General features: G+C 38.1%; 1 protein-coding gene across 3 annotated transcripts in view; it reads right to left on the bottom strand.

The window, feature by feature from the left end:
* NOL4 (nucleolar protein 4) overlaps positions 1-24,964 on the bottom strand; it is a gene marked incomplete at its 5' end in the record, with an annotated part of 158,674 nt that overhangs the window by 26,057 nt on the left and 107,653 nt on the right. For 2 of the 3 annotated variants that reach the window (XM_082045154.1, XM_082045155.1), the window contains 3 exons: positions 5,388-5,501; positions 19,676-19,867; positions 20,610-20,789. In XM_082045154.1, the coding sequence (XP_081901280.1) occupies positions 5,388-5,501; positions 19,676-19,867; positions 20,610-20,789 (486 nt within the window). The remainder of the gene's footprint in view (positions 1-5,387; positions 5,502-19,675; positions 19,868-20,609; positions 20,790-24,964) is intronic. The other variant, XM_082045156.1, reaches the window with a different exon arrangement.

Here is a 24,964-nt window from a genome sequence, read left to right as displayed (position 1 = left end):
ATACAAACTGTTCCTGGTCTGCAACAGCCAGACTTCTTAAATTTTTTTTTTAATAAAACTGTACTTGAAGAGTCTTTCTTTAGGTCAGCCTCCTATTACATGCAGAGAAATAGCACCAGAAATTGTATGGAGGAAGATCATTAACATCTCCTCACAAATCCCAATTTCTTTAAAAATGAGCATTTAGGAATTAGATATAAATGGAAGGAAACACAGTAGCAATGATTTCCAAGTGGCAGTACATATGCACTTTTATTAATATTCAGAGGTATTGCATTAGCACAGGACCTGCATCCAGCCTGCAACCGGCACTTGTTTCAAGCTGCTCTATTCAGGTTGCTGCTATGACAACTATCCAGAGGCAAATGCCAGGTCAGCTTCCAGCATACGTACCTAGGCCATAATTGCTTTCTCAGAAACCTAGTAGCCACGGTAGCCCTACTACTCTAACAGCTAAAAGCAATATTGTTAGAATTACTAAATGTTGTAATATTCTTAACACCCTATTCATATGCTACTGAAGCACTGAAAACTTTACATTTGTCTTCCTTTTATCCCATTTGTCTTCCTTTTATCCCTCAAACTAGAACGGGGGTGAAGAATGTGTTTAAAGTACCTATTTGCAAATTATGTTCATTTATGTTCATCAGTGTAAACCTGGGATCATTAAACTTTCTCTTCCTTGGGGGTTTGATATTATCTTTCACTCCACCACGATGATTATTGATATTTAATTTGCCTGTTTACAAATCACAGCAGGGAAAAAAATTATAGCTGTCATCTTGATGAGAGGTTTCTTAAATAATGCGTTCAGTGTTTATCATAAAGAACTTCATGGCGTTATAGTGCATGCTAGTCTGTGCACAGTATCTAGATTTGTTCTTATCAACTTGATAAGCTCAAATAATCAAAGACTTTTTTTCTATTGAGTTTAGCTTTTATATTAAAAAAGAATGGGAGTTTCCATAAGACTCAGAACTATAACCTGCACAATTATCCTAATCTTACATCATATCTTTTAACCCTATGGTTAAAAAAGAAAAACAACAACAACAAAAAGACATTTAACATATATACTGAGGGAACTTTTTTCAGATGCCTAGCAGAGAGTGACATAATTAAGGCAGAAATAGAGATGAAGCAAGTAATACTCTTGGAATTGCAAAGTTGTCTTGCAGCCATCTCCAAATATGATCTCATGTGAAGAATTAAAGTTAGTCTGCATATAACTAGTTTGTTCAGTGAAAGGGAAATTGTCTGTCATGCACACATGGAGACATACACATATCCTAATAGCTTCATTGTATTGCCTCCCATTTGCCTTGTAAATAGTGATAACAAACAGCTGAATTAAATCAAACTAAAGAAATTACAAATTTTACAAGAAAAGTATTATATTCTGATGTCTGTGCAGTGAAGGCATGAGGACAACACCTTTGTCAGACTATACAGTTGTCTGACTTGTTATTTTCAGCTAGTCTCTGGAATGAAAATAAACTCTATCCTTAAAATTCCCATTTTTAAAACATGAAATGCAGAAAGCCTTTTTCTTATCACGTATATTCTAGAAAATACTGACTGACAAGCACTCTGTGAAGAGCCTACTAACTTAAAAAGCACCTGCTCTGGCTGAGAAATACCTTTGTTAGGATAGGAGATATGTAAGACAACTTTCATTTTCCTCCGAGCTTCAGCTCTCTCTGGGCTCAACCTGTCATTTGCTATGTAACTACAAGAGAATCTTACATTGCATGTCTGATTACTTGGGGCAGAAGGATGACAGAAGTATATGTAGCTTGCACCTTTGACTACCCAAAAAATTCTGCATGCTGTGGTAGCCCTTCAATGACATTGCTTGCTAAAATAAAGGTCAAATTGCTAAAACAACATGGACAGAGTGCAGAAGAGAATCCAGTCCACAGCTTTGTGGTCATATCTGACCACTACTTTCCTATCTACAAATACTATAAAGAATTCTCAAAGGCCCAGATTCCTAACTAGTAAAAAACCACATGGTGCCAATGAACTTACATCTATTTTCTAAACGATCTGGCTAACTATACCTGACACGTACATAAAAAGGTTAATAGACTTCTACAGACGTGTATTCTATGACGCGGTGCTTTTCCTGCTTTCCAATATTCATCCTCACTCCCAGGTGCTCACACTTTGTCTTGATCACCAAAAACTTCTTATTTCAATTAGAAAAAAAATGCTCATTTGTAAATTTTGCGACATGACAGCATGCAAAAGAATCAATTCTAAACAACTCAACAATGATGCAAATGGCAGCTGTTGTAAAAACCACTTGTGTCCAAATAAGGGTGAAGGCAATTTTTTGCTACTACCACTCTTATTTGCTTTTCCAAGGAAAGATTTTACCTTTTCATCTTCCTTAGCAAAAACAAAGGGCAGGTCCTCTCATATATTAACATATATAAACTACTATTTCCTCTTAGATCTACTCTTGAATAATTTTCATTGGGCTTTCTGATTTCAGACAGGACAGCAGCAAGCCTAATCCACCTCCACTTTCCAAAGAGTACCACAGCCCACCACTGCTCCAGGCTGTTCTATGATAAGGATTTATAAAAACCCCACCACACACACACCTGTTTGGAAGAAGCAGAGGCTAACAATGGTTAAGCTCTTAAAGTGAAACTTCCACTTCTGTGACAGATGACAAGCAGAGCCGAGGTAGCCCACAAAACAGCCATCCCAGCCTCTGCTCACTGCCCAGGACAGTAACGGCTGGATGAATTTTCCCAGATTTTTCTACTTATTTAACCATTCCTCTTTTCCCCAACCAAGACACAACTTTGTAAAGCAAAGGACACAACAAAAGAAGTAATCCTGTTCACCATGTGTAATGAGTGCATGTAAAATGGGCTGAATGTTAGCTCTGCTTAATTTGTTTCACGGCTCCCTTCTTGATACTAGTCCAGAACCTCCACTTCAGTGCAAGTGCTTCACCCTAAATGTTGCTAGAGTTGTAATAAAGATCTTGAAGGATTTGTCACAGAAAAGCATCCCAAGATATCACTCAGAAGCATGGGAGATCTTAAGATTTCAGATAATGTCTCTTCTATCTCTGAATGAAGCAAGTCATAGAAGTTCAATCCAATTCCTGTTTCTACATTTTCTATCAGTTGCCATGAAAAAAGCCCTCAAAATACAAGACTGGAGTTACCCTTTTTCCTCAAAGCCTGAGTCCACCCACTGGTATAATGCCCAATCTTGGAAATTTATTTTTAAAAAGGAAAAGTAGAGCCATGTTAACAAGAAAACAAGGTTACATTTTTGTTTTTAAGAGCTATGGAACTGTAAAAACAACATACTGAAACCAAACTTTTCCAACCTTTCTCTGTTTAAGAAAAAAAAAAATAAAATATTTCATTTTGGATATATGTACAAAAAGTAAAGGAAATTTTAAAGTAAATAAAAGGAGATAAATAGGAAGATGAGAAGGAGAGCCTTTTTACCTATAAGGCACTCTCCTTGGATGTGACAATAGAGATCCACTTCCCATCTCGGCACAAGAACCGAGCACAGTAGTGTGTGTTCAATATACCACTCAGAAATATTCTGGAATGCTTTGCTCTCAATCTGCTTTGTTAATGTCACAAACTGAGAATAAATAATTCCATTTCAATGGAACTGGGGATAGAACCAAGATTTTTTACTTCTCTAATGACTGAACTATTCCACCCTGCAGGGTAAATTTCTCACTACAAGTTTTATGAAACTACCTTACACATATTCCCATATTTTTTTTTTCCAGCCAAAACTATTCAGCAAATCTATCCTGAATTCACAAATAGTTTTGCAAGCACCAAAGCCACATCAACCCAGCAAGTTTACTGCTTGCCAAATCAAATGGCTGGTGCTATTCGCATCTGCCTCCAGAGTGTTCTCAGAACTCACTGCCAAAAAGAGGAAGGAGCTGAAGGAAGCAGAACCCAGCACCTGTTCTTTGTAGGCAACTTTGTTCATTTAACATCACAGCTGTAATTAAGATGATCGGTCTGGAGCCATTCTGCCTACAGATTTTCAATTCCGTAAGTAAAAATAAAGATATACCTCTCCCCTCAAATGTACCTGCTACCAAATCCTTCCGTGACAGTAAAACCACAAATTAAAGAAGGAAAAATCCTTTTAATAAGCTGGTTTACTTCTGTCTATAGTTTCAGAATTATTTTTCTTTCAATGGCTCTCTGGCTGTTTTTTTAATTGTTACTGAAAAATCAGAGAACAAATAAGAGAATATAAAACCTACACAATCTGTATGAGCACCACTTCTAAACTAAGCCATACTTTATAGTACTTCAATAACGCATGTAATCTGTAAATATTAAGGCAAATGTACCACAATTATGACAATATTATCAAAAAATATAACAGCAAAAAGAAATAGCAATATCTACTCTCAGCTCCTAAAAGCTATTCAACAGCAGTAGGAATCTTTATTCAGTCAGAGCAGGACCTGAAAGAACTCAGTGGACTATGTATAAAAGAAAAAAAAAATCCTTTAAAAGATGTTATTTTCTACCAAAAAAAAAAAGAAAAAAGTTCATCTAGCATGACTGAAGCATATTTTGAAACCAGTGAGATATCTGACTTTATGAAAATCACGAGGAGAAATAAAGCATAATCATCTTTACAATAAGAATGTTAGACACTCACTGTATCCTTGAAGCAACAAAAATTATCAAAGCCTGGAACAATCTGTCAGTTTGATTTTAAAAAATTGAAAGAAATCATGCAATTCTCAGCAAATTAAAAATAATTAAACCCTAACATGCACTAGAACAAGTGAATAATGACATTAGAAAAAAAATAAAAGAAATATTGATATAGGCTTTACAAACTCAGTAATAAGTAATTGACAGCATTTTGGCTTAGATCACAATAACTTTTCTGTTTCAGGCAAACAGGTATTTTCAGAGACACACTATTTCACCTTACATTTAGAAATGCATACACATTTTGAAAGAGAATATCTGCACAGATAAACACACTGACTCATGGATATATGCATCATTTCTGTTCTTTATGGAAATCATATATACTGGATGTTCTGTCCCTTTAAACTGTAGTATGCAGAGTACACAATCTGCCCTCAAAATCTACAACCGTTAAAAAGCAAATATATAGCTTTATCCAGCTGGACATTATAAATATAGTAGGCACTCTCATACAGCTTATGGAAATCTAGACAAAGACATACTTGTGTGTTCATTTAAAGAACTACGGCTTTTGTATTTTAATTATTCTTGCTAGCAAGAAACGTATAAGTGATTGCACCACCCTCCTGCATGGCATCCTACGTAAATGAGTCCAGTACATTTATAAATATGGATGTGGTAGACCCCCAAACAACACAGTACCTGCTGTCTATCCAACCGCATCCTTTTTGCAGCATTTCGGCTTTCACTCTCACAGGCGGAAGCCAGGATACTCTCTGCAACTGCTGAAGTAAGGTGTGAGGGAATAGGTCGTGACTATGAGAGAAAAAAGAAACACAGAAATTATTTCTAGCATAATCCACGGTATCCTTTTTCAAAGCACACAATACCGGCACTTAGGCAGGAAAGTCCGCTCATTGAAATGTAGTTTATACCAACAAAACAGGGAAATGGAACTTGTAAAGATGAAAAATGAAACTAGTTAGATGTTAAAGCTGCAGCTGATCCACAGATCCACGAGCCCTCTCCCCCCACAGCTCTATTGTCCAGAGTGTTTAGTCGGGCTCATTAAGCTGTACTTTGAACAGACAGTGGCATATTCTCTGCGTTCCAGCAGCACCCTGGCCATCTGATTCTTGTTAAGAAAACTGAAAGGCTTTTTATCTTGTACAGCATGTGACAGAGATGAGTAGTGGTTTTTTATAGTCACAAAAAAAAAAAAAATTACAAGCCAAAACAAAACATAAAACCCCAAGTGATAGGGTTGAAACATCACTCAAAACATAACAGATTGTCAGAACATTTCAGAGCAGTCACAATCTGTAGTATATGAATATTTGGATTCCTTGCTGCAACATGACTGATGTGATTAAAAAGACTTAAAAAGAAAAAAAATCTGTTTTTCTTTTGATGATGCCAGCCTTCCAACAATGCAGATATTTTGTGGTTCAACTAGATATAGTTCATTTTTTTCAATTCAAAACCTCTTATTATTAATTTCATAGCACTTACATGTTTTAGGTTAAAGGTGCCATGAATACCAAAAAACCAAGGGAATGCTAAAATCCATTGCTGGTCATGAACTCAAATATGGTCTTCCGTACCGGTTCATTAAGAATAATATTGACACACCTATTTTCCTAATCACATGCAAAACATTCTTTCTAAAAACTGAAGCTCACAATAAAACTAATATTTTTCATTAGTATGCAAAGATATATCTGAACTGCCAAGAAAATAAATGTGAATAGTAACCCAGACTCTGATACACGTATAAGCCCATTCCAGAGACTGCAATTTATTGAACTGGTTCTGGACTTCCATAAGTTTTCAAAGCTTCATTGAACTCCAAAGTACTATGTAAATTTGTACCTACTGAGAAACTGGCTGTATGTCTGGGGGGTTTTAGGTGTTGGTTGGTTGGTTTTTGTTTGTTTGTGTTTCACGTGGTTCGGTTTTTGGTTTTGTTTTGGTTGGTGTTGGGGTTTTTTGTTGTGTTTTTTTTTTTTTTTTAAGTTATACCTTCTGCTAAAACCATAAATAAGGACTTGTTATGACATGTCACTGGCTTTTGGAAGAAAGTTTTAAAGTATTCCCATTCAGTTCTTAGACAAGCTTAGAACAGATTCATTATCTTGGCTGAACTGATTTTATGGTTTTTGCAACATTCCAGAAACTGAGGAGCCAACCGTTACTAATATTCCATTTTTACTTTTAAAAATTAAAGTCCATTTATTGACTTGGTATGTGCTGTGCAGAATGCTGATTTTTTACCTGACACTGTACATTCTCTAATGCATGGGACCAGAGCCTGTCTGGGACCAGAAGCTGAAGTAGCTTTTAGAAATAAACAGGGATTTATGGGTCTCCCTCACTTGTGCAATAGGCTTATTTCTCCCCACTCATCCAAGAGCAAGCTCCCTGCCACCAGCGTAACAGCTGAGTAAGAAAGAAAATCAGAGGCTGCAATACTACAATGAGATATCCTAGGATTGATTTGACAGAACAAACTATTGAACTTCTTTCTAGTTTGTACAACAATACATTCCCATGAACTTTTAAAAATAGATCTAAGAGATGAATGACACTGATGTTAACCCCTGGTGCCATTACAGAAGTTAACAGTATGGTACAAGCAAACACCTTCCTCAGAGCTGCAGAGGAGGGAGCAAGGCTTTGCAGAAGGTTTTCACTGACAAAGCACTATATTTATTATTTTGCCTCCCTAGAATGGTGATGTTACTCTGAACACGCTGTTGCATCACTTAGCCAGGCTATATCCCTCCCTGTATTTGGTGGCCAAGTATCACTGTACATGCCACTGTTTTACCGATGGTCAAGGTACATTGACCACCTTGGCTGGATGGAAGTCTCAGTGTGGTTCTCTAACAGTGGCCACACAGTGACGTTCTTGAAAAATTATGAGTAAACACCTGAATAATTCCTCCAGCTCGGGTCTTTATTTAGAGCTATAACCATACCTATACATTGATGGATTTTTAGAGGGTGACGTATGAGCCAAAAAAAGAAACGTTCTAAACAAAAAGTAAAATGAACCCATGTTCTCCTCCAGCTTCTTTGTTTATGGGAGATAATAGGTTTCTTGAAGTGTTTTATAAAAGAAAAAAAATAGTTACCATAAAAATCAAGCAGTCACATGGTTTTATCTGAAAAGGAGTGCAGTGGTTATGTGTTTACTGTTGAAATATTGAACTCAAAATTAGAACCTGCAAAAATGAGGAAAGCTTCAGGTAATGGAGCATCTTCCTCTTGAAATACGTGTTAACCCATACTTTCTCTCACTCATCACTGCAGCTGGCTGTTGATACATTCATGTCGAAAACCATCTAGAGGGAACCTGAATAAGGTTCAGGTTCTATCAGCTTAACTCAGGCAGAGCACTAGTTTGGCACTGACAAACACAGTCCTCTGTCACTAGCAACAGAGCTGTTAAAAAGGAGATTTTCTGTTCCATGAGATGTCGTATCTGTGAAATGTCAAAATGATCGATTTTGAAAAGCCTTGCCCAAGAGGAAAAAATACTTTGAAACAATCACTTTTTAACAGAAGTTTGAAAATAAACTGAATTACTAGCCCCAACTTCTAGGCTCAGAGGCCCATTCTGCCTTAGCTTAACTTCTTCATCTTCTATACTTCTAATTATTCATGATCTCTAACATGACTACCAGCTATGAAACCACATCTGTAAGAAGCTCAAGCATCCCAGTCGCTATGGGATTCTGACCATTTCTCAACTCCCTATCCAAAGCCTTGGGAAACATGGCAAAAACAACATCACTCAGTTCTGCAGAAGGGAGCCCGCAGATCTCAGCCAAAGCAGCGTTTTCTGGGTTCCTGGGATCACTTTTACAGAGCTGAGGGCTGAGTGCTGGTTCCTGCATGTTTGGGACTACAGCAGGAAATGTGGGACCCAAGAAGCCCTCATTTCCAAGGGCTCCCAGGTTCCCCCCACAATCCTTGGATCCACAACCTGCCCACTGGACTAGCAGGAAACCAGGTTTCATTTTACTGGAGTTCGTAAAAAAAAAAACCTTTGACAAACTAACATTTCTTAGAGAAAAAAAAGAAAAAGGCATTATAAAATTAAAACCTGACCAGCTTTAACTTGTAGAATGCAGCTAGTGTTGTTTGATACATAATGTTCACAGCCCCAGACTGGTATTTTTTCACTTCACAGTGATGTAAGGCAGGAAATAACTACACTGGGACTACCCATGTGTAAAACAATAGAAGCAAGCCTCTAAACTTCAGTCTACTAAAACGAGAGATTCATATGGCAAAATCAGAAGGCAGGATAACGTTTTTGTCATTTTGAAACAAAGACAGATAGAAAAGAGGCATGTGAAAATTTTACAGAAACTTTCAGGTGAAGAGATGAATAAAACTTAAAGGGAATCCGGTAAACAGCTTAATACAGACCTTCTGAGAAGATTATATGCCTCTGTGCATCACACAGCAGCAGTATATAGAATTCCTTCTATGTATTTGAAAACACAATACTGCTTGTGAATGCACTAAAACAGCAGCCACATTTTGAACACACATTGTTCTTAGGTTTTGTACATCTCTTCAGCTGACGCACGACTACCATTCAGCCTCTAACATGATGTAGGCAAAGAGCATTTTGACAAAAGATGTAAGGGAAATTTGCTATGTTTTATGTACATGCACAAGTCTCTGGTTTTAACATCTGTTAAAGCGACTGACATTCAGGAAGAGGTTGAAATTCCCTCAGTAGCCCAAGGCAGATGACCAACCATCTCCAGTCTTCTCACATTTGAAACTGCATTTCAAGGCAATTTAAACCTGATTCTTGAGACCACCACAGACCTTGGAGATGATGATGATGACAAAGCAACAACCACACTTAACCACCATAATGGACAGGAACATTTGCATGGTTTTAAAGGAAATAATTTTTGTGCAAATTATTGACAGATACATTTTTGCAGAATTCTTAATGAAAAGTCAAATTAGGTGATACATCTTTGTAGTCAAATAACTGTTGGTCTGCTTTAAAGAAAATTAAAGCCAATGAAGATCATTTAATGGCTTTGGTGATCTCTAGATCTGGCTCTCAACAATCAAAGCATCTTACAACAAGCCTTTCTAGAGTTATGGAGCAGGTCTGCAAGGTAGCTGACGTTTTAGCAGTTGAAATCATAAATCCTTTGTCCAGATTTTCTAGAAATTAGCTCCAGTAGTATAATCTCTGATTCCTTAACATAAAAGAGAGTAGAACTTTCAATATGCTGTAAAATACCCATTTGCAGTACACCAACTGTATACAGTATCATCAGGTCTTCTGTTTAAAGCAAGGTACCTTTGCAGTATCTTCATGCGAAACATAAAATACCCTTTTTGGCATATTCACAAAATTTCTGTATTTCTATATGGATTCTAAAAAACCTGCGATGTTCTAATTTCATATGTACATTTTTGGTATAAATGTACCAATTATTGATATAACAGATTAATTATATTTCAGTCTAAACCACTAGGAGCAGTATATTCACCAAAAAGAAGTTAGTAATCTCCTGTATGTCCTGTACTCCTGTGGTTAGAGATCTGTTGTGTCTAAGGTCATTACCTTGGCACTTTTGTGAAATCCAGTATTTATTTAAAATAAAAGCCAAAGTTGTCACACAGAGGCTTGGTCTAGATACTCTTACATGTTACACCAGTCTGACTAAGTTCTGAAAAAAATAGAGCTATCTGTTATGCCAGATAATGTACACACATGCACACTTGCTAAAATGCCAAACTTTATAACCTGACATTTGTGCACAGATACTACCTTCTAGTTTAGGCCAATTAGCAGTGAAAAAGAGATCTTTCCATATAAAAGTAGCAAGCACATAAACATACAAGTTACTTCATTTTGTTCATAGAGACCCTAATATAAATGGACAAACTCTAAGGTAAACGTGGGAATGAGAAAATATTTTAACTATTACTCACACTTGAAAAAAAATAGTTCCAAATTTTCCAAGGAGATTTGGCACCTGAAGGTGAAGATGAATGCCCAAGATGCCTCACTGACAGTAACTGAGTTTTTCCAGAGGTGCCACTAAGCACTTCTTTGCATGTTGGGCTCCTAACAACATGATACTACCCTAGTGCTCTCCTGCACGTCAGCATTTCCCTCAGGTATCGTAAGACCAGTTCATTTCCAAAATAAAATATTTCAAATACGCCACAGCTCTTTCATAAGAGCTTATTGAGATCTAACAATGTGTTAAAATCCCCGACTTATGTATAACTGTATGCAATACCTAAATGGCATGTTTTTCATAAAAAACATTCAAAATACTTTACAAGACAGGGTACAGATTATCTTCAAATGAGTTTTTTTTAATCAGTGTAATGCAGTGAAATGTATGACAGAGAACTGTCCTACACGGCACAGTTACAAAGCATTCAGAAACCTTTCCACAGAGTATTTTTAAATTTAGAGACTGAAGTACAGTACTGCACTCTATTGGATGTACTTTTACAATTGTTAGAACCGAATGGCGAAATCCGAACAACCTGACTGGCATTTTAATGCTTGTAGCCCTGTGTTTCAGACAGGGTTTTGATATATTTTGCTCAGTCTTGTGGTCTTGTAATAAACACTCAATTGTAACACCTCCTAAGGAATTCAAAGAAGTAACTAGAAATATTTTATAAATTGAAGAAATTTTTTAAGATGTTCAGTGATGTTCACACTAGTTCTTCAAGTTTTCAGCTTTAAAATACATTTAATTGAAACATTGAGTGTTGCACCTTGATTATGACAGCACCTAAATAGATCCACATATATCTTCACATGTCCACATTCCTGTCTAAATGTTACGCAAGTGACACATTCCAGTCAAGCACTGTTCTGCTGCTGCTGCCACTGCTGTGCTTACAGCCAGGGCTTAATCTGAGAGCAGTTTCTGCAGGGCTAGTGGAAATTTTAAACAACTTATGTGAACAATAGAAAAAATATCTGACTTCATCCACCTAAACCTCAAGTATTTTGTCTAAACTAGTCACCTAGGGTTCCTTTTTGTTTCGTTCAGACAGGTATCTCCAGAAGTTTACCCAGGAGACAGCTGAGGCTGAATCTCTCTGGACTGGTTCGTCTAAGCACTTCACTGATTGCTCAGAGAGCCCAAGTCAACTAATTTCTCTAGCAAACTTAGGTAAGATTACCTCTGTCATGAATTTATCTGGTATTTCAGAGTGAAAGAGAACCCCAAGCATTGTCATGCTGAACTAATCCCTTCTGAGTTAGGTGGGGATTGCATTGGATACTTCAAAAATTTACTAGCAAAACTCCAGAGGACTAGGTAAAACTGAGTCTGATTTAACATCATTTTCTGTTTCTTCTAAACAAATACACTGAACTGGCTCCTCTTCTATTAAGCTACCAGCACAAATCAGCTAATCAAGTAACATTGCAGCAGAGGTCTTGGTGTAAGTCAGAATCACAGCGTAAGAAAAACTGACATATTTACTACTTTTTTTTTCTGATTTCAGGCTGATTTCAGGATGAACATTCTTTTACCCTAGATTTTTTTTTTTTTTTCATTAAAAAGAGGGGGTTTTTCTATATCAGAACTTACTGCCATTTTGGAGTGGTTTGTTTTTCTTCTACATTCAATAAAAAAGTGAAATAAATGACAAAATTGCATTCCTGTCTTTTCCTCCCTCACAGAATGTAAAATACTAATTACTATCAGGTTGTTAGGTGCTTTCAATTTTTTAGTTTTCATTCTGTTTCCAAATATCATGCCTTTTTCAAGGCTAACTTCCAAGGTCACTAGAAAAAGTGTAACAACTTCTGCCACTCACTTTTCCAAAATTGCCTATACTTGCAAACGTTATTTATTGAAAAGCAAAATGTATCTGAGACAGATTTAAGGCAGTTCTGAAAAATCACATCAATATGCACTTAACTGTTCCATGGGAAACAAACAAACAAACAAACATTTAAGAACCTTAGGGAAGCTGTTTCTAGATTATTATTTTTTAAGGATATGTGAGACCTATTGCAAAAAGTCAAAGTTGACCAAAGAGAAACTTTAACCTTTTTCAATGAGGTTGCCCAACAGACTTACATTAGCTAACCACTAACAAGAGTAAGATGCTTAGAAAGGAACGCGACCCATCAATGGAGGTTGGGGTATAGTACGAAGCAACACCTATTATTAATTGTAGATCTTCACATAACTGTTCTTGTGGTAATTTTCTTAATGTTTCCCACTTTATTAATCAAGATTAGGTATGCATCCCTGGACCAACAGACTCTCTTCTGCCAGAAGATGTTTATGACCTTTCTGGCCATAAAAGGCCTAGAGGACTGAAAAGCAATGTAACCGCAAGGGCGGCTGGACCATTCGGCACTAAATTCAATAAGTAATGAAAGCTTCCTCTCTCTAAAGCTGAAACTTAAAAACACAGGCGAGATATCTATCCCAAGAAAATTTAACACGGCAGATTTCACAAAACACACCCCCTTCTGAAAACCAGTCCCCACCAAAGTTGTTCAGTCACCATATAGAAGCACTCCAAGCCACTAGACACCTCTAAAGCATCAAAATCAACATGTGCACAGTTGCAAATCGTTAAAATGGTTCTAACAGTCAGTTGGCACAACCAAATGCAGAAGCAGGAAAAACACGTGGAGCTTGGTTATATGTTACTGAGGCTGGCGACAGGACAGAAGGAGCTGGGATGAAGAATGCTGGGATCTAACTGAGGAACTGCCTTCAGGCATAGTGTGACTCCTCTGACACATCCAAATTCGTCTTTGGAGAAGGAAACACATTTCTGACTAGTCTTTTCTATCCAACACATAAGAACACTTAGCCCTTTCATACTGCTGCTTTGTGTTACAGTAGTGCCTAGGAAGAGGGATTTCCTTTTGCTGAAATGAAATGAAGAATCTCTTTGAGAATGGTAGTTTAAGACCTTGCTCTTGCATTGGGATACACATAGAAAAAATGGTATAACTTTAAAAAGGATACTATAAGATGCAGTTTCAAACTGAATGCAGTAAGACTGATGACAAGAGAACATGAATATGGCGGATGGGCGGAAGCAGAACATAGGAAGAAAACATAATTATTAAGTTAATTCAGCCTCATTTGATTATCTCTAGCACCCAATTTTTTTCTGGACTGTAACTAAATAAATACATACCACATAACCAAAGCAGCTACCTACTATCTTTTTTTAATTGGTAGTTTTCTGTACAGATGCTGGGAAAATGCTAAAGCATGGATTTTGAAAACATTAGTGAAACAGGTCGTTTGACCATTTCAGGGAGAAAATTCCTCTTGTATAGCATATATAGGTCACAAAACATTTAATGTATATAAAGGAATTCTCATTATAGCAGTCCTTGATAAAGAGGCAGTAATATATTTTTTCTTTTGCTTATGAGCTAATGAAGAGGGAAAAAAAATATTTCTTTAAGAACATCAAGAACTTTAAGAAATTCACAAAGTGCTACCGGAAAGCACAGGTGGAAGCACAACCTAGAGGTCCCATGCAAAAGTCAGTGATTTCAGGACTTGACAAACTTCCCTCACAACGGAAGATTCTGAGCAAGGTCACAGACTTTAGTAAGAGAACATCCTCAATGTCCCATAAGCAAGAGACAAAGCGAGGAGAAAAACAGTCTTAAGATTCATGACAAAAATTTTGCTGAGAGATATGCTTGTGTCAGAATGAAAATGGCATAATTACAAGCTGAACAGTCAAATGGAGAAAGCTTCTTCAATGTAGAAAGGGGACTCTTCATTGGAATATTTGTAAGAAGAAGCTATGCAAGCTGCCTCGGAGTCCACAGAAAATTATCTGTCATAAATAGAAGTAGAATAACTACAAGCAACCTCTTAAAAATATTAATACTAAGAAACATGTTAACTAACAATATGAACACTCATGAGACTGAGTCTTTCCCATTGCCTCAGAGCTAGAATCGGCCTGCTATGCAGCCAGAACTGTCATTTGGATTACAGATGGCAAATAACTGACAGAAGGAGGCTTCAGGCATGCTTTTTTATCTTTACCATGCAGTCTTACACTAATTTATCTTAGTGTTTACGTTTTCTCTTCACTTTACAACACGACACTGTAGGTAGCTGCACTGTTCCACGCACAGTCTGAACTGTCATATGCCATATATGAGATAATTTTCTTTTTCTCTTGCAAACAGATGCTCAAAATGTAGCATTCTGAACCTGAACAAAAAGAAAAATTTGTGTTTAATGTGTCTACAGCAAAAGGCATATCCTGTGGAGATTATTATCTGACATCCTATTTAATATAACGATGGTAGCAATACTGCTCCGGAGGAGATCATTATCCTGTTTTGCTATATTTGAGGACAGCACCTGATTCAAATCAACACCAACATGTCCTTTCATGATTGTTTTGAACAAAAGTTATTATTCAGACAAAGGGATTCTTTTCCACTGTCACAAGCGGTAAGTACATTTAACATCCAGTCAAGTGCCTCTGTCCATGGTAGCATTTTTTTAAAACCACTTAGAATCACAGAATCACAAAATGTCAGGGATTGGAAGGGACCTTGAAAGATCATCTTGTCCAATCCTCTTGCCGGAGCAGGAACACCTAGATGAGGTTACACAGGAAGGTGTCCAGGTGGGTTTTGAATGTCTCCAGAGAAGGAGACTCCACAACCTCCCTGGGCAGCCTGTTCCAGTGTTCTGTCACCCTCATCGTGAAGAAGCTTCTTCTCATATTTAAGTGGAACCTCTTGTGTTCCAGTTCATACCCATCGCCCCTTGACCTATCATTGGTTGTCACCAAGAAGAGCCTGGTTCCATCCTCGTGACACTCACCCTTTACATATTTATAAACATTAATGAGGTCACGCCTCAGTCTCCTCCAAGCTAAAAAGACCCAACTCCCTCAGCCTTTCCTCATAGGGGAGATGCTCCACTTCCTTAATCATGTTTGTGGCTCTGCCCTGGACTTTCTCAAGCAGCTCCCTGTCCTTCTTGAACTGAGGGGCCCAGAACTGGACACAATACTCCAGATGGGGTCTCACCAGGGCAGAATAGAGGGGAAGGAGAACCTTTCTCAACCTAAAAACCACCCCCCTTCTAATACACCCCAGGATGCCATTGGCCTTCCTGGCCACAAGGGCACAGTGCTGGCTCATGGTCATCCTGCTGTCCACCAGGACCCTCAGGTCCCTTTCCCCTACGCTGCTCTCTAACAGGTCATTCTGCAACTTATATTGGAACCTGGGGTTGTTCCTGCCCAGATGCAGGACTCTACACTTGCTCTTGTTATATTTCATTCATTTTTTCCCCGCGCAACTCTCCAGCCTGTCCAGGTCTCTGGATGGCAGCACAGCCTTCTGGTGTGTCAGCTACTCCTCCTAGCTTAGTGTCATCAGCAAACTTGCTGATAGTGCACTCTATTCCCTCATCCAAGTCACTGATGAATATATTGAATAGTACTGGTCCCAGTATCGACCCTTGAGGGACTCCACTAGATACAGGCCTCCAACTGGACTCTGCCCCATTGACCACGACACTCTGGCTTCTTTCATTCAGCCAGTTCACAGTCCATCTCACTACCCACTCGTCCAGACCACACTTCCTCAGATTAGCAGCGAGGATGCTGTGGGAGACTGTGTCAAATGCTTTACTGAAGTCAAGGTAGACCACATCCACTGCTTTGCCATCATCTCTCCACCTGGTTATGTCCTCATAAAAGGCTATGAGGTTGGTCAAGCACAACTTCCCCTTGGTACAGCCATGTTGACTGCCCCTAATGACCCTCTTATCCTTGATATGCCTTGAGATGGCACCAAAGAGAAGTCGTTCCATTACCTTTCCAGGGATGGAGGTGAGGCTGACCAGTCTACAGTTACCCGGGTCCTCCTTCTTGCCCTTTTTGAAGACTGGAGTGACATTTGCTTTCCTTCAGTCCTCAGACATCTCTCCCATTTTCGAAGACTTAGCAAACATGATGGAGGGTGGTCCAGCAATGACCTCAGCCAGCTCCCTCAGCACCCGCGGGTGCATCCCATCTGGACCCATGGATTTATGGATGTCCAGACTGCTTAATTGGTCCCTAACCCAGTCCTCATCAACCAAGGCAAACTCCTCCATTGTCCTGACTTCCTCTGGGGCCTCAGGGCTCCTCAGGACAGCCTCCAGCAGTGTAGACAAAGACAAAGAAGGCATTCAGTAACTCTACCTTCTCTGTATCTTTTGTCACCAGGGCACCCACCCCATTCATCAGTGGACCTACATTGTCTCTAGTGTTAGTTTTATCTGGCATGTATTTGAAGAAGCTTTTTCTGTTGTCCTTGACCCCTCTTGCAAGGTTTAATTCTAAGGAGGCCTTAGCTTTCTTAGTTGCCTCCCTTTGTCCTCTGCCAACAGCCTTACATTCCTCCCAACTGGCCAGCCCCTACTTCCATGATCTGTAAATTCTCCTCCTCCGCTTGAGCTTGACCAGCAGTTCCCTGTTTATCCAAGCAGGTCTCCTGGTTCCCTTTCTTGACTTCCTATGTGTCGGGATGCTCTGATCTTGAGCTTGGAAGAAGCAGTCTCTGAATGCTAACCAACTATCTTGGGCCCCTTTACCTTCAAGTACCTCTTCCCATGGGATTTCCCCTAGCAATTACTTGAAAAGGTCAAAGTTAGCATTACTGAAGTCCAGGGTTGCAATTCTGCTTGGTATTCTGTTCCTGCTGCATGAGATCCTGAACTCCATTATCTCATGGTCGCTGCAGCCAAAGCAGAAGATACTGATACAGTAATTTAGAAATTAGAAAATAATTTAAAACAACAAATGGATATGTATTACATTTTAGAATTATTCCAGGCATAAACTTAAACCACCATTTATTCTCTTAGGAAGTTAATGGGAGCTTCTCCAAAGACTTTGGATAGTCTTTGACTTGTTTGCCTACCTGTAAACAGGGAAGTCGGATAGATTTCCCTTCAGGCCCAAGAGGACTGAAAACTTTGGCATGAGTTTCAATGCCTTGTCACTTCCATTCACAGGCAGCAAAGTCAATATTTTAGAGGGTAATTTGTTTGTTAAAAAAAAATAAAGCCCATCATAAACTGTCATGGAACGTTATTAAAAAAAAAAAAAAAAGGAATATTTCTGAACTATAAAGATTGCCTATTTGGATCACGTTCCTGGTAATCTCTGCTCCTTTTCCCCTCCCTGGAATAAATTTGATCCTGCAACATTTATTCATATGAAAGTAACGTTTGCAAATGTACACTGAATTCAAGCCAGCCTCGCTCTTATGGGTCAGCTGGGTCGTATTGCAAAACAGTTGTGCAAGTCTTTCAGATGACAAAAAAAGAGCCAGTTTACGTAACTGCTCATCAGTGTGAATAATGACAGTAATGAGGCCATAAATTGGAACAGTGAGGACATTTGCTGGTATCAACTGATTTTGTAAGTATTTTCAATTGAAAGTACAGCAAAATAAAAATATTTGGCACCATGAAAGCTGAGCTTGATGTTACTGCATTATTTTCAGCTAGGGTGAGTAGATGCATTTTCAGGCTACTTAGTGTATTGTAGAAAATATTTACTTTCTGTTTTTCCTTATTTTATTTTGGAAGGAGATACAATCTGACAGGTACACCACCAGTCAATCTTTGGCACTTTTGTATGTACAGATGTCCTTTATTCTACCTGTCTGTCTTCATCTGCATTTCCATTGTTCAGAAACAGTGTTATCTCCGTGTTTCAAACAATCAAACCATGCAGTCAATTAGAATTACAAACACGTACAAAAATTATTTTCTGGTTTTGCTTTTTGTGTTGGCCAATAGTGGTCCTGCCCTACAAATAAACCTGATATTTTGTTCTTAAAGCGGTCAGCTAACATCTTAAACAGCATATGGAAATCATAAGTATTCTGCAGAGACTGCAGGAAAGAGAAAGACAGAGAGAAAGAGAAACAGTAAAATTCAATCATCATCTCCAGTAATTTTTTAATGTAATCAGTGGGTTTGCAGATGATTCACTTAAAAAAAAAATAATGATATGTTTAATCACTAAATGATATCTATTTGTAATGATGAGGTGATTTTACTGTCATCTAAAGGCAAGAGAGATAGCTAAGGCACATCAAATATAAGGCGTGTAGCAACCTAGTTGCTTCCAGCTTTCCAGGGTATTGGAAATATTAAAGTTTTTTTAGAGATAATGAAGCTGCCAATTGGTGAGAAGACTTATTATTTACCCATTTGTGTGCTACTGAGCAATGTATTAAAATATTAATGTCTGAAAACACCAACAGTTGTATACTGTTATAGCTTTCACGGTCTTTGATTCAGTTACAATTACGAAACCATTGGGATGCTCGAACTGTAAGCTTGATGTCTGTGTTTTAAAACCATTTAATGTGTTTTGCAAACCTATATGTCAACTGAAAGATTTCAAAGCAGTAACTGTTACTGAAGGGTAATAGGCTAAAATGTACAAGAAAAAAACCCATTGCCAGTGTGACATTACTACACTGGGCATTTGCTTTGGGTATAGCATTTCTCTAGAAGGATCTAATTTTTAGAGAGCTCACAGAAATCAAGTTACCAAGGGCACTTCAAAGAATAATCCATCTTACTGCAAGACTTTTCCAGGCAAAAAAATCTCTAACTGTAACACAAAGTAGGAAATAAGTCACTATATATGCCATCGTTTGTTCTCCTTCCTTATGCTTTGTTTTGTTCTTATTTTCCTAAACATTTACACTAGTTCATCTCATGAACTCTGGTGTCTCAAAGCATTTTTAAACCAGTGAACAAAGGGAATAAATTCAGGAAGAATGAAGGAGGGGAAAAGAAACCTCTGACCTGGTATTACCAAAAAAATACACAAACGAAAAAAAAGACACTAAGATGAAAACAAAATAGTGCCATGGATTTACATATGGGGTTTTGATGGAAACTAGGGCTGGGTTTTAAATCAAAACTCACCATCTCAAAACCACTTCTTTTCATCCGCCTGCAGGACTTGAGGTAAGTACGTATGCGTTTTCTGGCACGCTCTTGATACTCAGGGAATTGTCGCCTGCATGAGTCAATGATAGCCTGGATCTTTTCTTTGGGCTGCTTAGAGATTGGGACCATTCGGTCCAAGTTTTCATCTACAAACAGCCTGACAAACATCTGTTGGCAAGAGGGAGACAGAGGAGATGGGTTTGGAGGGCGGCTCTCTTCTCTTTCTAGCTTCCTGTCTTGATTACTGATAGGAAGACATTTTTTTCTATCCAGTGAAGAGCTTTGTAATGGGAAGCCAGAAATATTAAGCAAACAGTTCTTTAAAGGGTTATTTTAGGGGGCTGATTAAAAAAAAAAAATAGACAAGAAAAGAAGAGTCTATAGGATACAGAACTTGTGAGATAAACCAGAACAGACTGTGAAAATAGGCACTACTTAAGTTTCATTATTAACAATAAGCTGTGATTGCTAATCATTTTATTGAACTGAATCTCACTTTTTCTTTGTTTGAACAATTGCTTGGGTTTTCATGCATAATTACACACATTGGGAAAGCAGCTGACCACTGGAAAGGTCTTCTGATAAACTAGCTACAGCCCCTTTCCATTCAATGGGTGACCATGCACATACACACATCCACATACACACACACACAGGAGCACACACACACACATACAAAACAAAGCTTTGTTTTCCTCACTGGTAAAGATGGCACTCTGCCTTAAAATTCTAAATAAAACACAGTAAATCTGTTGTCTGTTGGCAAGAGTTTAATGTGCATTAAAATAATAATTGAAATAAATCCTGCAAATTAAATTAATGTGCCTTCAATATTGTCAAACTTACCCATAAATAAAAATATAAAAGGAATAGTAGAAGTAAACAAGGCAACCAGTGCAAGAGGACTTACGTTAAAAGCTTTCAGCCGCTCTGCTTCTACCCCATCTGATTCATTAACCTTCTCAGGATCTTCCTGCTCATCATGGTCATCCTCATCCTCATCTCCTCGATTCAGAGACAGGTCTTCAGCCCCTCTGTCTACACTTTCGTTCTTGCCAGAGTCATAGCTTGAATAGCTATGTGCAGGGGACTGAAAACAGACAAAAAGAATATGTTTGTAAAAATTCACCATGGAAATCAGGTCTACCCATCAAAAAAACTTTATAAATATTTAAAGAATTCCATGATTTCTTTTTCTTCTTTGTTCAACATAAAGTGCTCATAAGAGCAAACAATTCACAATAATATTCAAGTCAGTCCTTTAAAAAAATGTGACCAGCTGCAAATTCAGTAATTAGCAAATGAATTACCTAGAATAATTACAGTCAATATGAGATTTTTGCCATACAGCCTTGTTTAAGCACTACATACAGAAGTTTCTTTCAAATACCAACTTCTTTGTATTAGCCAAGATTGAAATACGGGGCAACTGATTTGCACAAAACTCTAAAGGATTAACAATTAACACTTTAATCCAAAGAGGATTTAAGTAGGAAACACTGATATTAATCCAATCAATATGAAATGTTATCAAGAGCTGCAACAAGTTAGTCAAAATGTGGAAATGATTATGTCCTAGTTTCACTTGCAATATCCCAGAATGAATTAGAGATGTGTAGCTTTATTAACATTTTGAATGATCTTCTGATAATCATATAGTAAACCCATTTTCTATTTGCATATGAGCATTCACAATTTTCCCCCAAGGAGAACATTCAACTTGCTGGATAAATCAGATGACCATCTCATTAAGGTGTATTCACTTTTAGGACCAAAAAGTTTTCAATTACCAAAAGTCGATATAGTGCATTTTCCCTTGTAGTATTAAGATTTCAGTTAAGCATTTCCTCTGCACACACTTCTAACTGTAGACCACAAAAAGACATCAGTAATAAAAAGCCCTCTACAACTTAACACTTTAAGATCAAAGTTTTCCCCCAGTCACACAAAATTATTGAAGAGTAACTTCACCAGAGCTGTCAGATTCACAGATTCAGAGCAAAACTTTACTTTTATAATATTTTAGTCCTGTAATATTTCAATATTTTCCTCTCTTAGTCCAAAACATACTGTAGTCTATTAACTTCAGAGAGTCCTCAATCAGGTGCTACATGGTGAACTTCACCTATATGCTTTTCTTAGGTGCCTCCTGCCTTAATGTCACCAAAAGTCAGCAGCATAAAGCCTCAACCAAAAATACATTTCAAATACTTAAAATCACATGCCTTCATCAACATTCTGAGCCTCCTAAATTCTCTTTATTTCAGGGGTGTTTTCACGAATCTCGGGATGAAGCTGGGCAGTGAGGTAGGAGGCAAAGGCTAACAAAACCATTCATCTTTGAGGTATACTTCTTGCTTTATATTCTTACTCCAACTTCTTTTTTGCTTTCTCTGTTTTCATTTTCAGCTTATGCTGGTCCTCTATACACCTTCATTTTGCATTAACTCACATTCATTTCCTTGCCTTAACAGCATTCATACTCCAGGCTTTCCTTTATCTATCCTCCCCAGACAATATTTTTACAGTACAATTCCCCTGGAGTTTCACTTTCTAATCCCTAATGATCCCAACATCAGATCTTGCAGCCTCTCTCATCCCCTTCCTTGAGTCTCTTTACCCTCTAGATCAGGGGTGTCAAATTCATTTTGATTGGGGGCCACATCAGCCTTGCGGTTGCCTTCAGAAGGCTGAATGTAATTTTAAGCCTGTATTAATGTAAGAGTAGTTACATTTATACAGTCCTAAAATTACATTCGGCCCTCTGAAGGCAACCGCAAGGCTGATGTGGCCCCCAGTCAAAATGAGTTTGACACCCCTGATCTGTACCACTCTCCATTCCCTGGACTCTTATAGCAGACTTAGGGTGAATGAGAAAATATCAGAAGAGCCAGCCTCTGGATACAAACACCTACAAGTAGCAAGCTCAGCATCACCTCTACTCTTCCTACAGCGTATGACTGCATAGTTACAAGGCAAGAAATCAGCCAGGGTTCAGGATGGCAGCCATGAGATGAAATGGGGAGACTTGTGAGACCAGCAAAAAACCCTTGTTCTTTTTCTTGACACACTGATATTTTGTTCTGGAAAGATGATGAATATCTACATTGCTGCCCATTTGGATAGCTCTTCCTTGCAGGAGGTGTTGAATCCATTGAATTATGAGGCTCCAGAAAAACATGGCTCTATTCCGATAATGGCTATAACTTCACAGAGTGTCTAGCATATATAAGCATCAGTATTTAACCTGGCCAATGGCTACTAGGATGCAGACAGCTGCAGCCTCATAGCCTGTTGTGAAGGAGTAAGAAGAGTGATTTTCCTTGATCTTGAAGAAATTCCCAGAAGAAAAATTTTAAAGAAGAAAGTTGCAATTAATTAATTGTTACAATTATTGTAATTGTCTGCAAGTGCTATGCAGCAGAAAATCTGACCTAGGCTGAAAGGCTTGTTCTTCTGTACTTCTTTGTTTCACCTTGTACGACAGCTATACAGCATGCAGAGGGCTTCTAGACAATGAAAAAAACACTTCACATGCTAGGTGCCACAAAAAGCTGCAGTAAGCAGAAGCTACTGCCCTGAAGAACCCTACTGTCTGAAACTCTTCTTCTGAAAACACTGGATTTCACATGAGTCATTTCATCAGACTAAATCCAATTAGACTACTCATGTGCATGAAGCTAAACAGATGCAAAACTGATTTCAGTATGTACATATGTTTGGGCTAGATGCCAAGACCATAAATTATGCACCAGGATTGAGATGTGCATTTGTGAAGGAAATAAATTCAGGCCAAAATAGATTAGATATGTCTCTCAAAAATGTAATAGCGATTTTTTTTTTTTTTTTAAGAAAGCATTGCAAAGATCATTGTCCAATGTCGTCTTCAAAATATTCATTTCAAGAACAACCTTAGCATCATAAAGGAACCGCGGAGAGTAACATACTCTGAGAAAGTTGCAGGGCAGGAATCCATATTTATTCATTATGGATTTGAAGATGGTATACAGTACCACAAGAAAAGTGGGGTTTTTTTTCCTAGCTGTTGCATCAGCAAACTGAGGGAAAATGTTACAAAAGCTCAGTTAAGAATAAAATTTCTACCTTTCTGTATTTCTGCACAGTTGAATATTGAGTCAGAGAAGGAACAGACTGTTTCTCTCACTTGTGTTGACTCTGCAGTTGTGCAAAAGCTGATAAGCATTTTCTTTTGGTACTCTATTAAGCAGCTGCAGTGCTAAACAAACATGGCATAGGACAGCAGAAGAAAACTTTTCCTCAGTACACATTCCCCAGTTTGATGTTTTGCACTGTCCTTTCAAAAGGCTGCTCCCACCTTTGTCAGACAGAAACCTGCTCATTCAGATTCCTGTACGCCCCTATCACATCCATTTTTATGGTCTGGCAGTAAACTAGACTGGAGAAGTGATGCTAGTTAAAATGTTTTTGGTGTGATTTTTTCCCTCTTTTTTTCCTCTTTTCCAGTCTATTTAAGACCAGGATCAGTTCTTGGCTTCAGTTCATCACCTGAGAGCACAAACCTTTGTGCTGACAAGAGTGTGTGAGCAGGAGGGGATAGAAGGAACATACACATTTCTGCTGGCAGCAATGCAAGATCAGAGCAATGATGGAGTAAAAGCATTAATAAACACAAGATGTCTCACAGGTGAAACCTTTGTGCTTAACAAATGTGTGTTGACAAAGAAAGTGACAGCAATGTAAAATGAGAAATTATTCAAGGAGAACAAATGAGGCCCAGGCTAAGGTCAAGAGTATTCCCTTCCCCAAACATTTAGGTGATTATAAAGTTGTCTTAAAAATAGAGAGATGTTGACAGATATATTCTGGCCACTTTGTCCTTGCCCTTTTCTGAAGGTTCTGAGTTCATTATTTTAATATCTTGCTTGCAATAATAAGTATTAGACATTTCTGCTTTATAAAAATCAAAGTAAAGGCTCTTGCCTAACAACCTGCTTTCAGGAGCTTGTGACAAGAAATATCAACACCTTTCCAATACATTATAAGTCAACAACAAAAGTCACCTGAAGTAAGATAAGTGTCAATTCATACAATAAAAGACATGGGAGGACATCACAGGGTCATGTAGTTCATCTTCCTGCCACAGAACAAGGTCAGAAAATTGTTCCCATCCACTGTTTGTCCACCTTAAGACTTCCAGTCACAGAGATGCCAAGTCCTCTAGACAATCTGCATCAGTGTTCCACTGTCTGCGGAATTATCAAAATATTCTTAACACCCACTTCT

The sequence above is a fragment of the Streptopelia decaocto genome, assembly GCF_964273445.1.
Source record: "Streptopelia decaocto genome assembly, chromosome: 2".
Classification (NCBI taxonomy): domain Eukaryota; kingdom Metazoa; phylum Chordata; class Aves; order Columbiformes; family Columbidae; genus Streptopelia; species Streptopelia decaocto.
The sequence above is the reverse complement of the archived record's forward strand: the minus strand, read 5'-3'. Positions and strand labels throughout refer to the sequence as shown.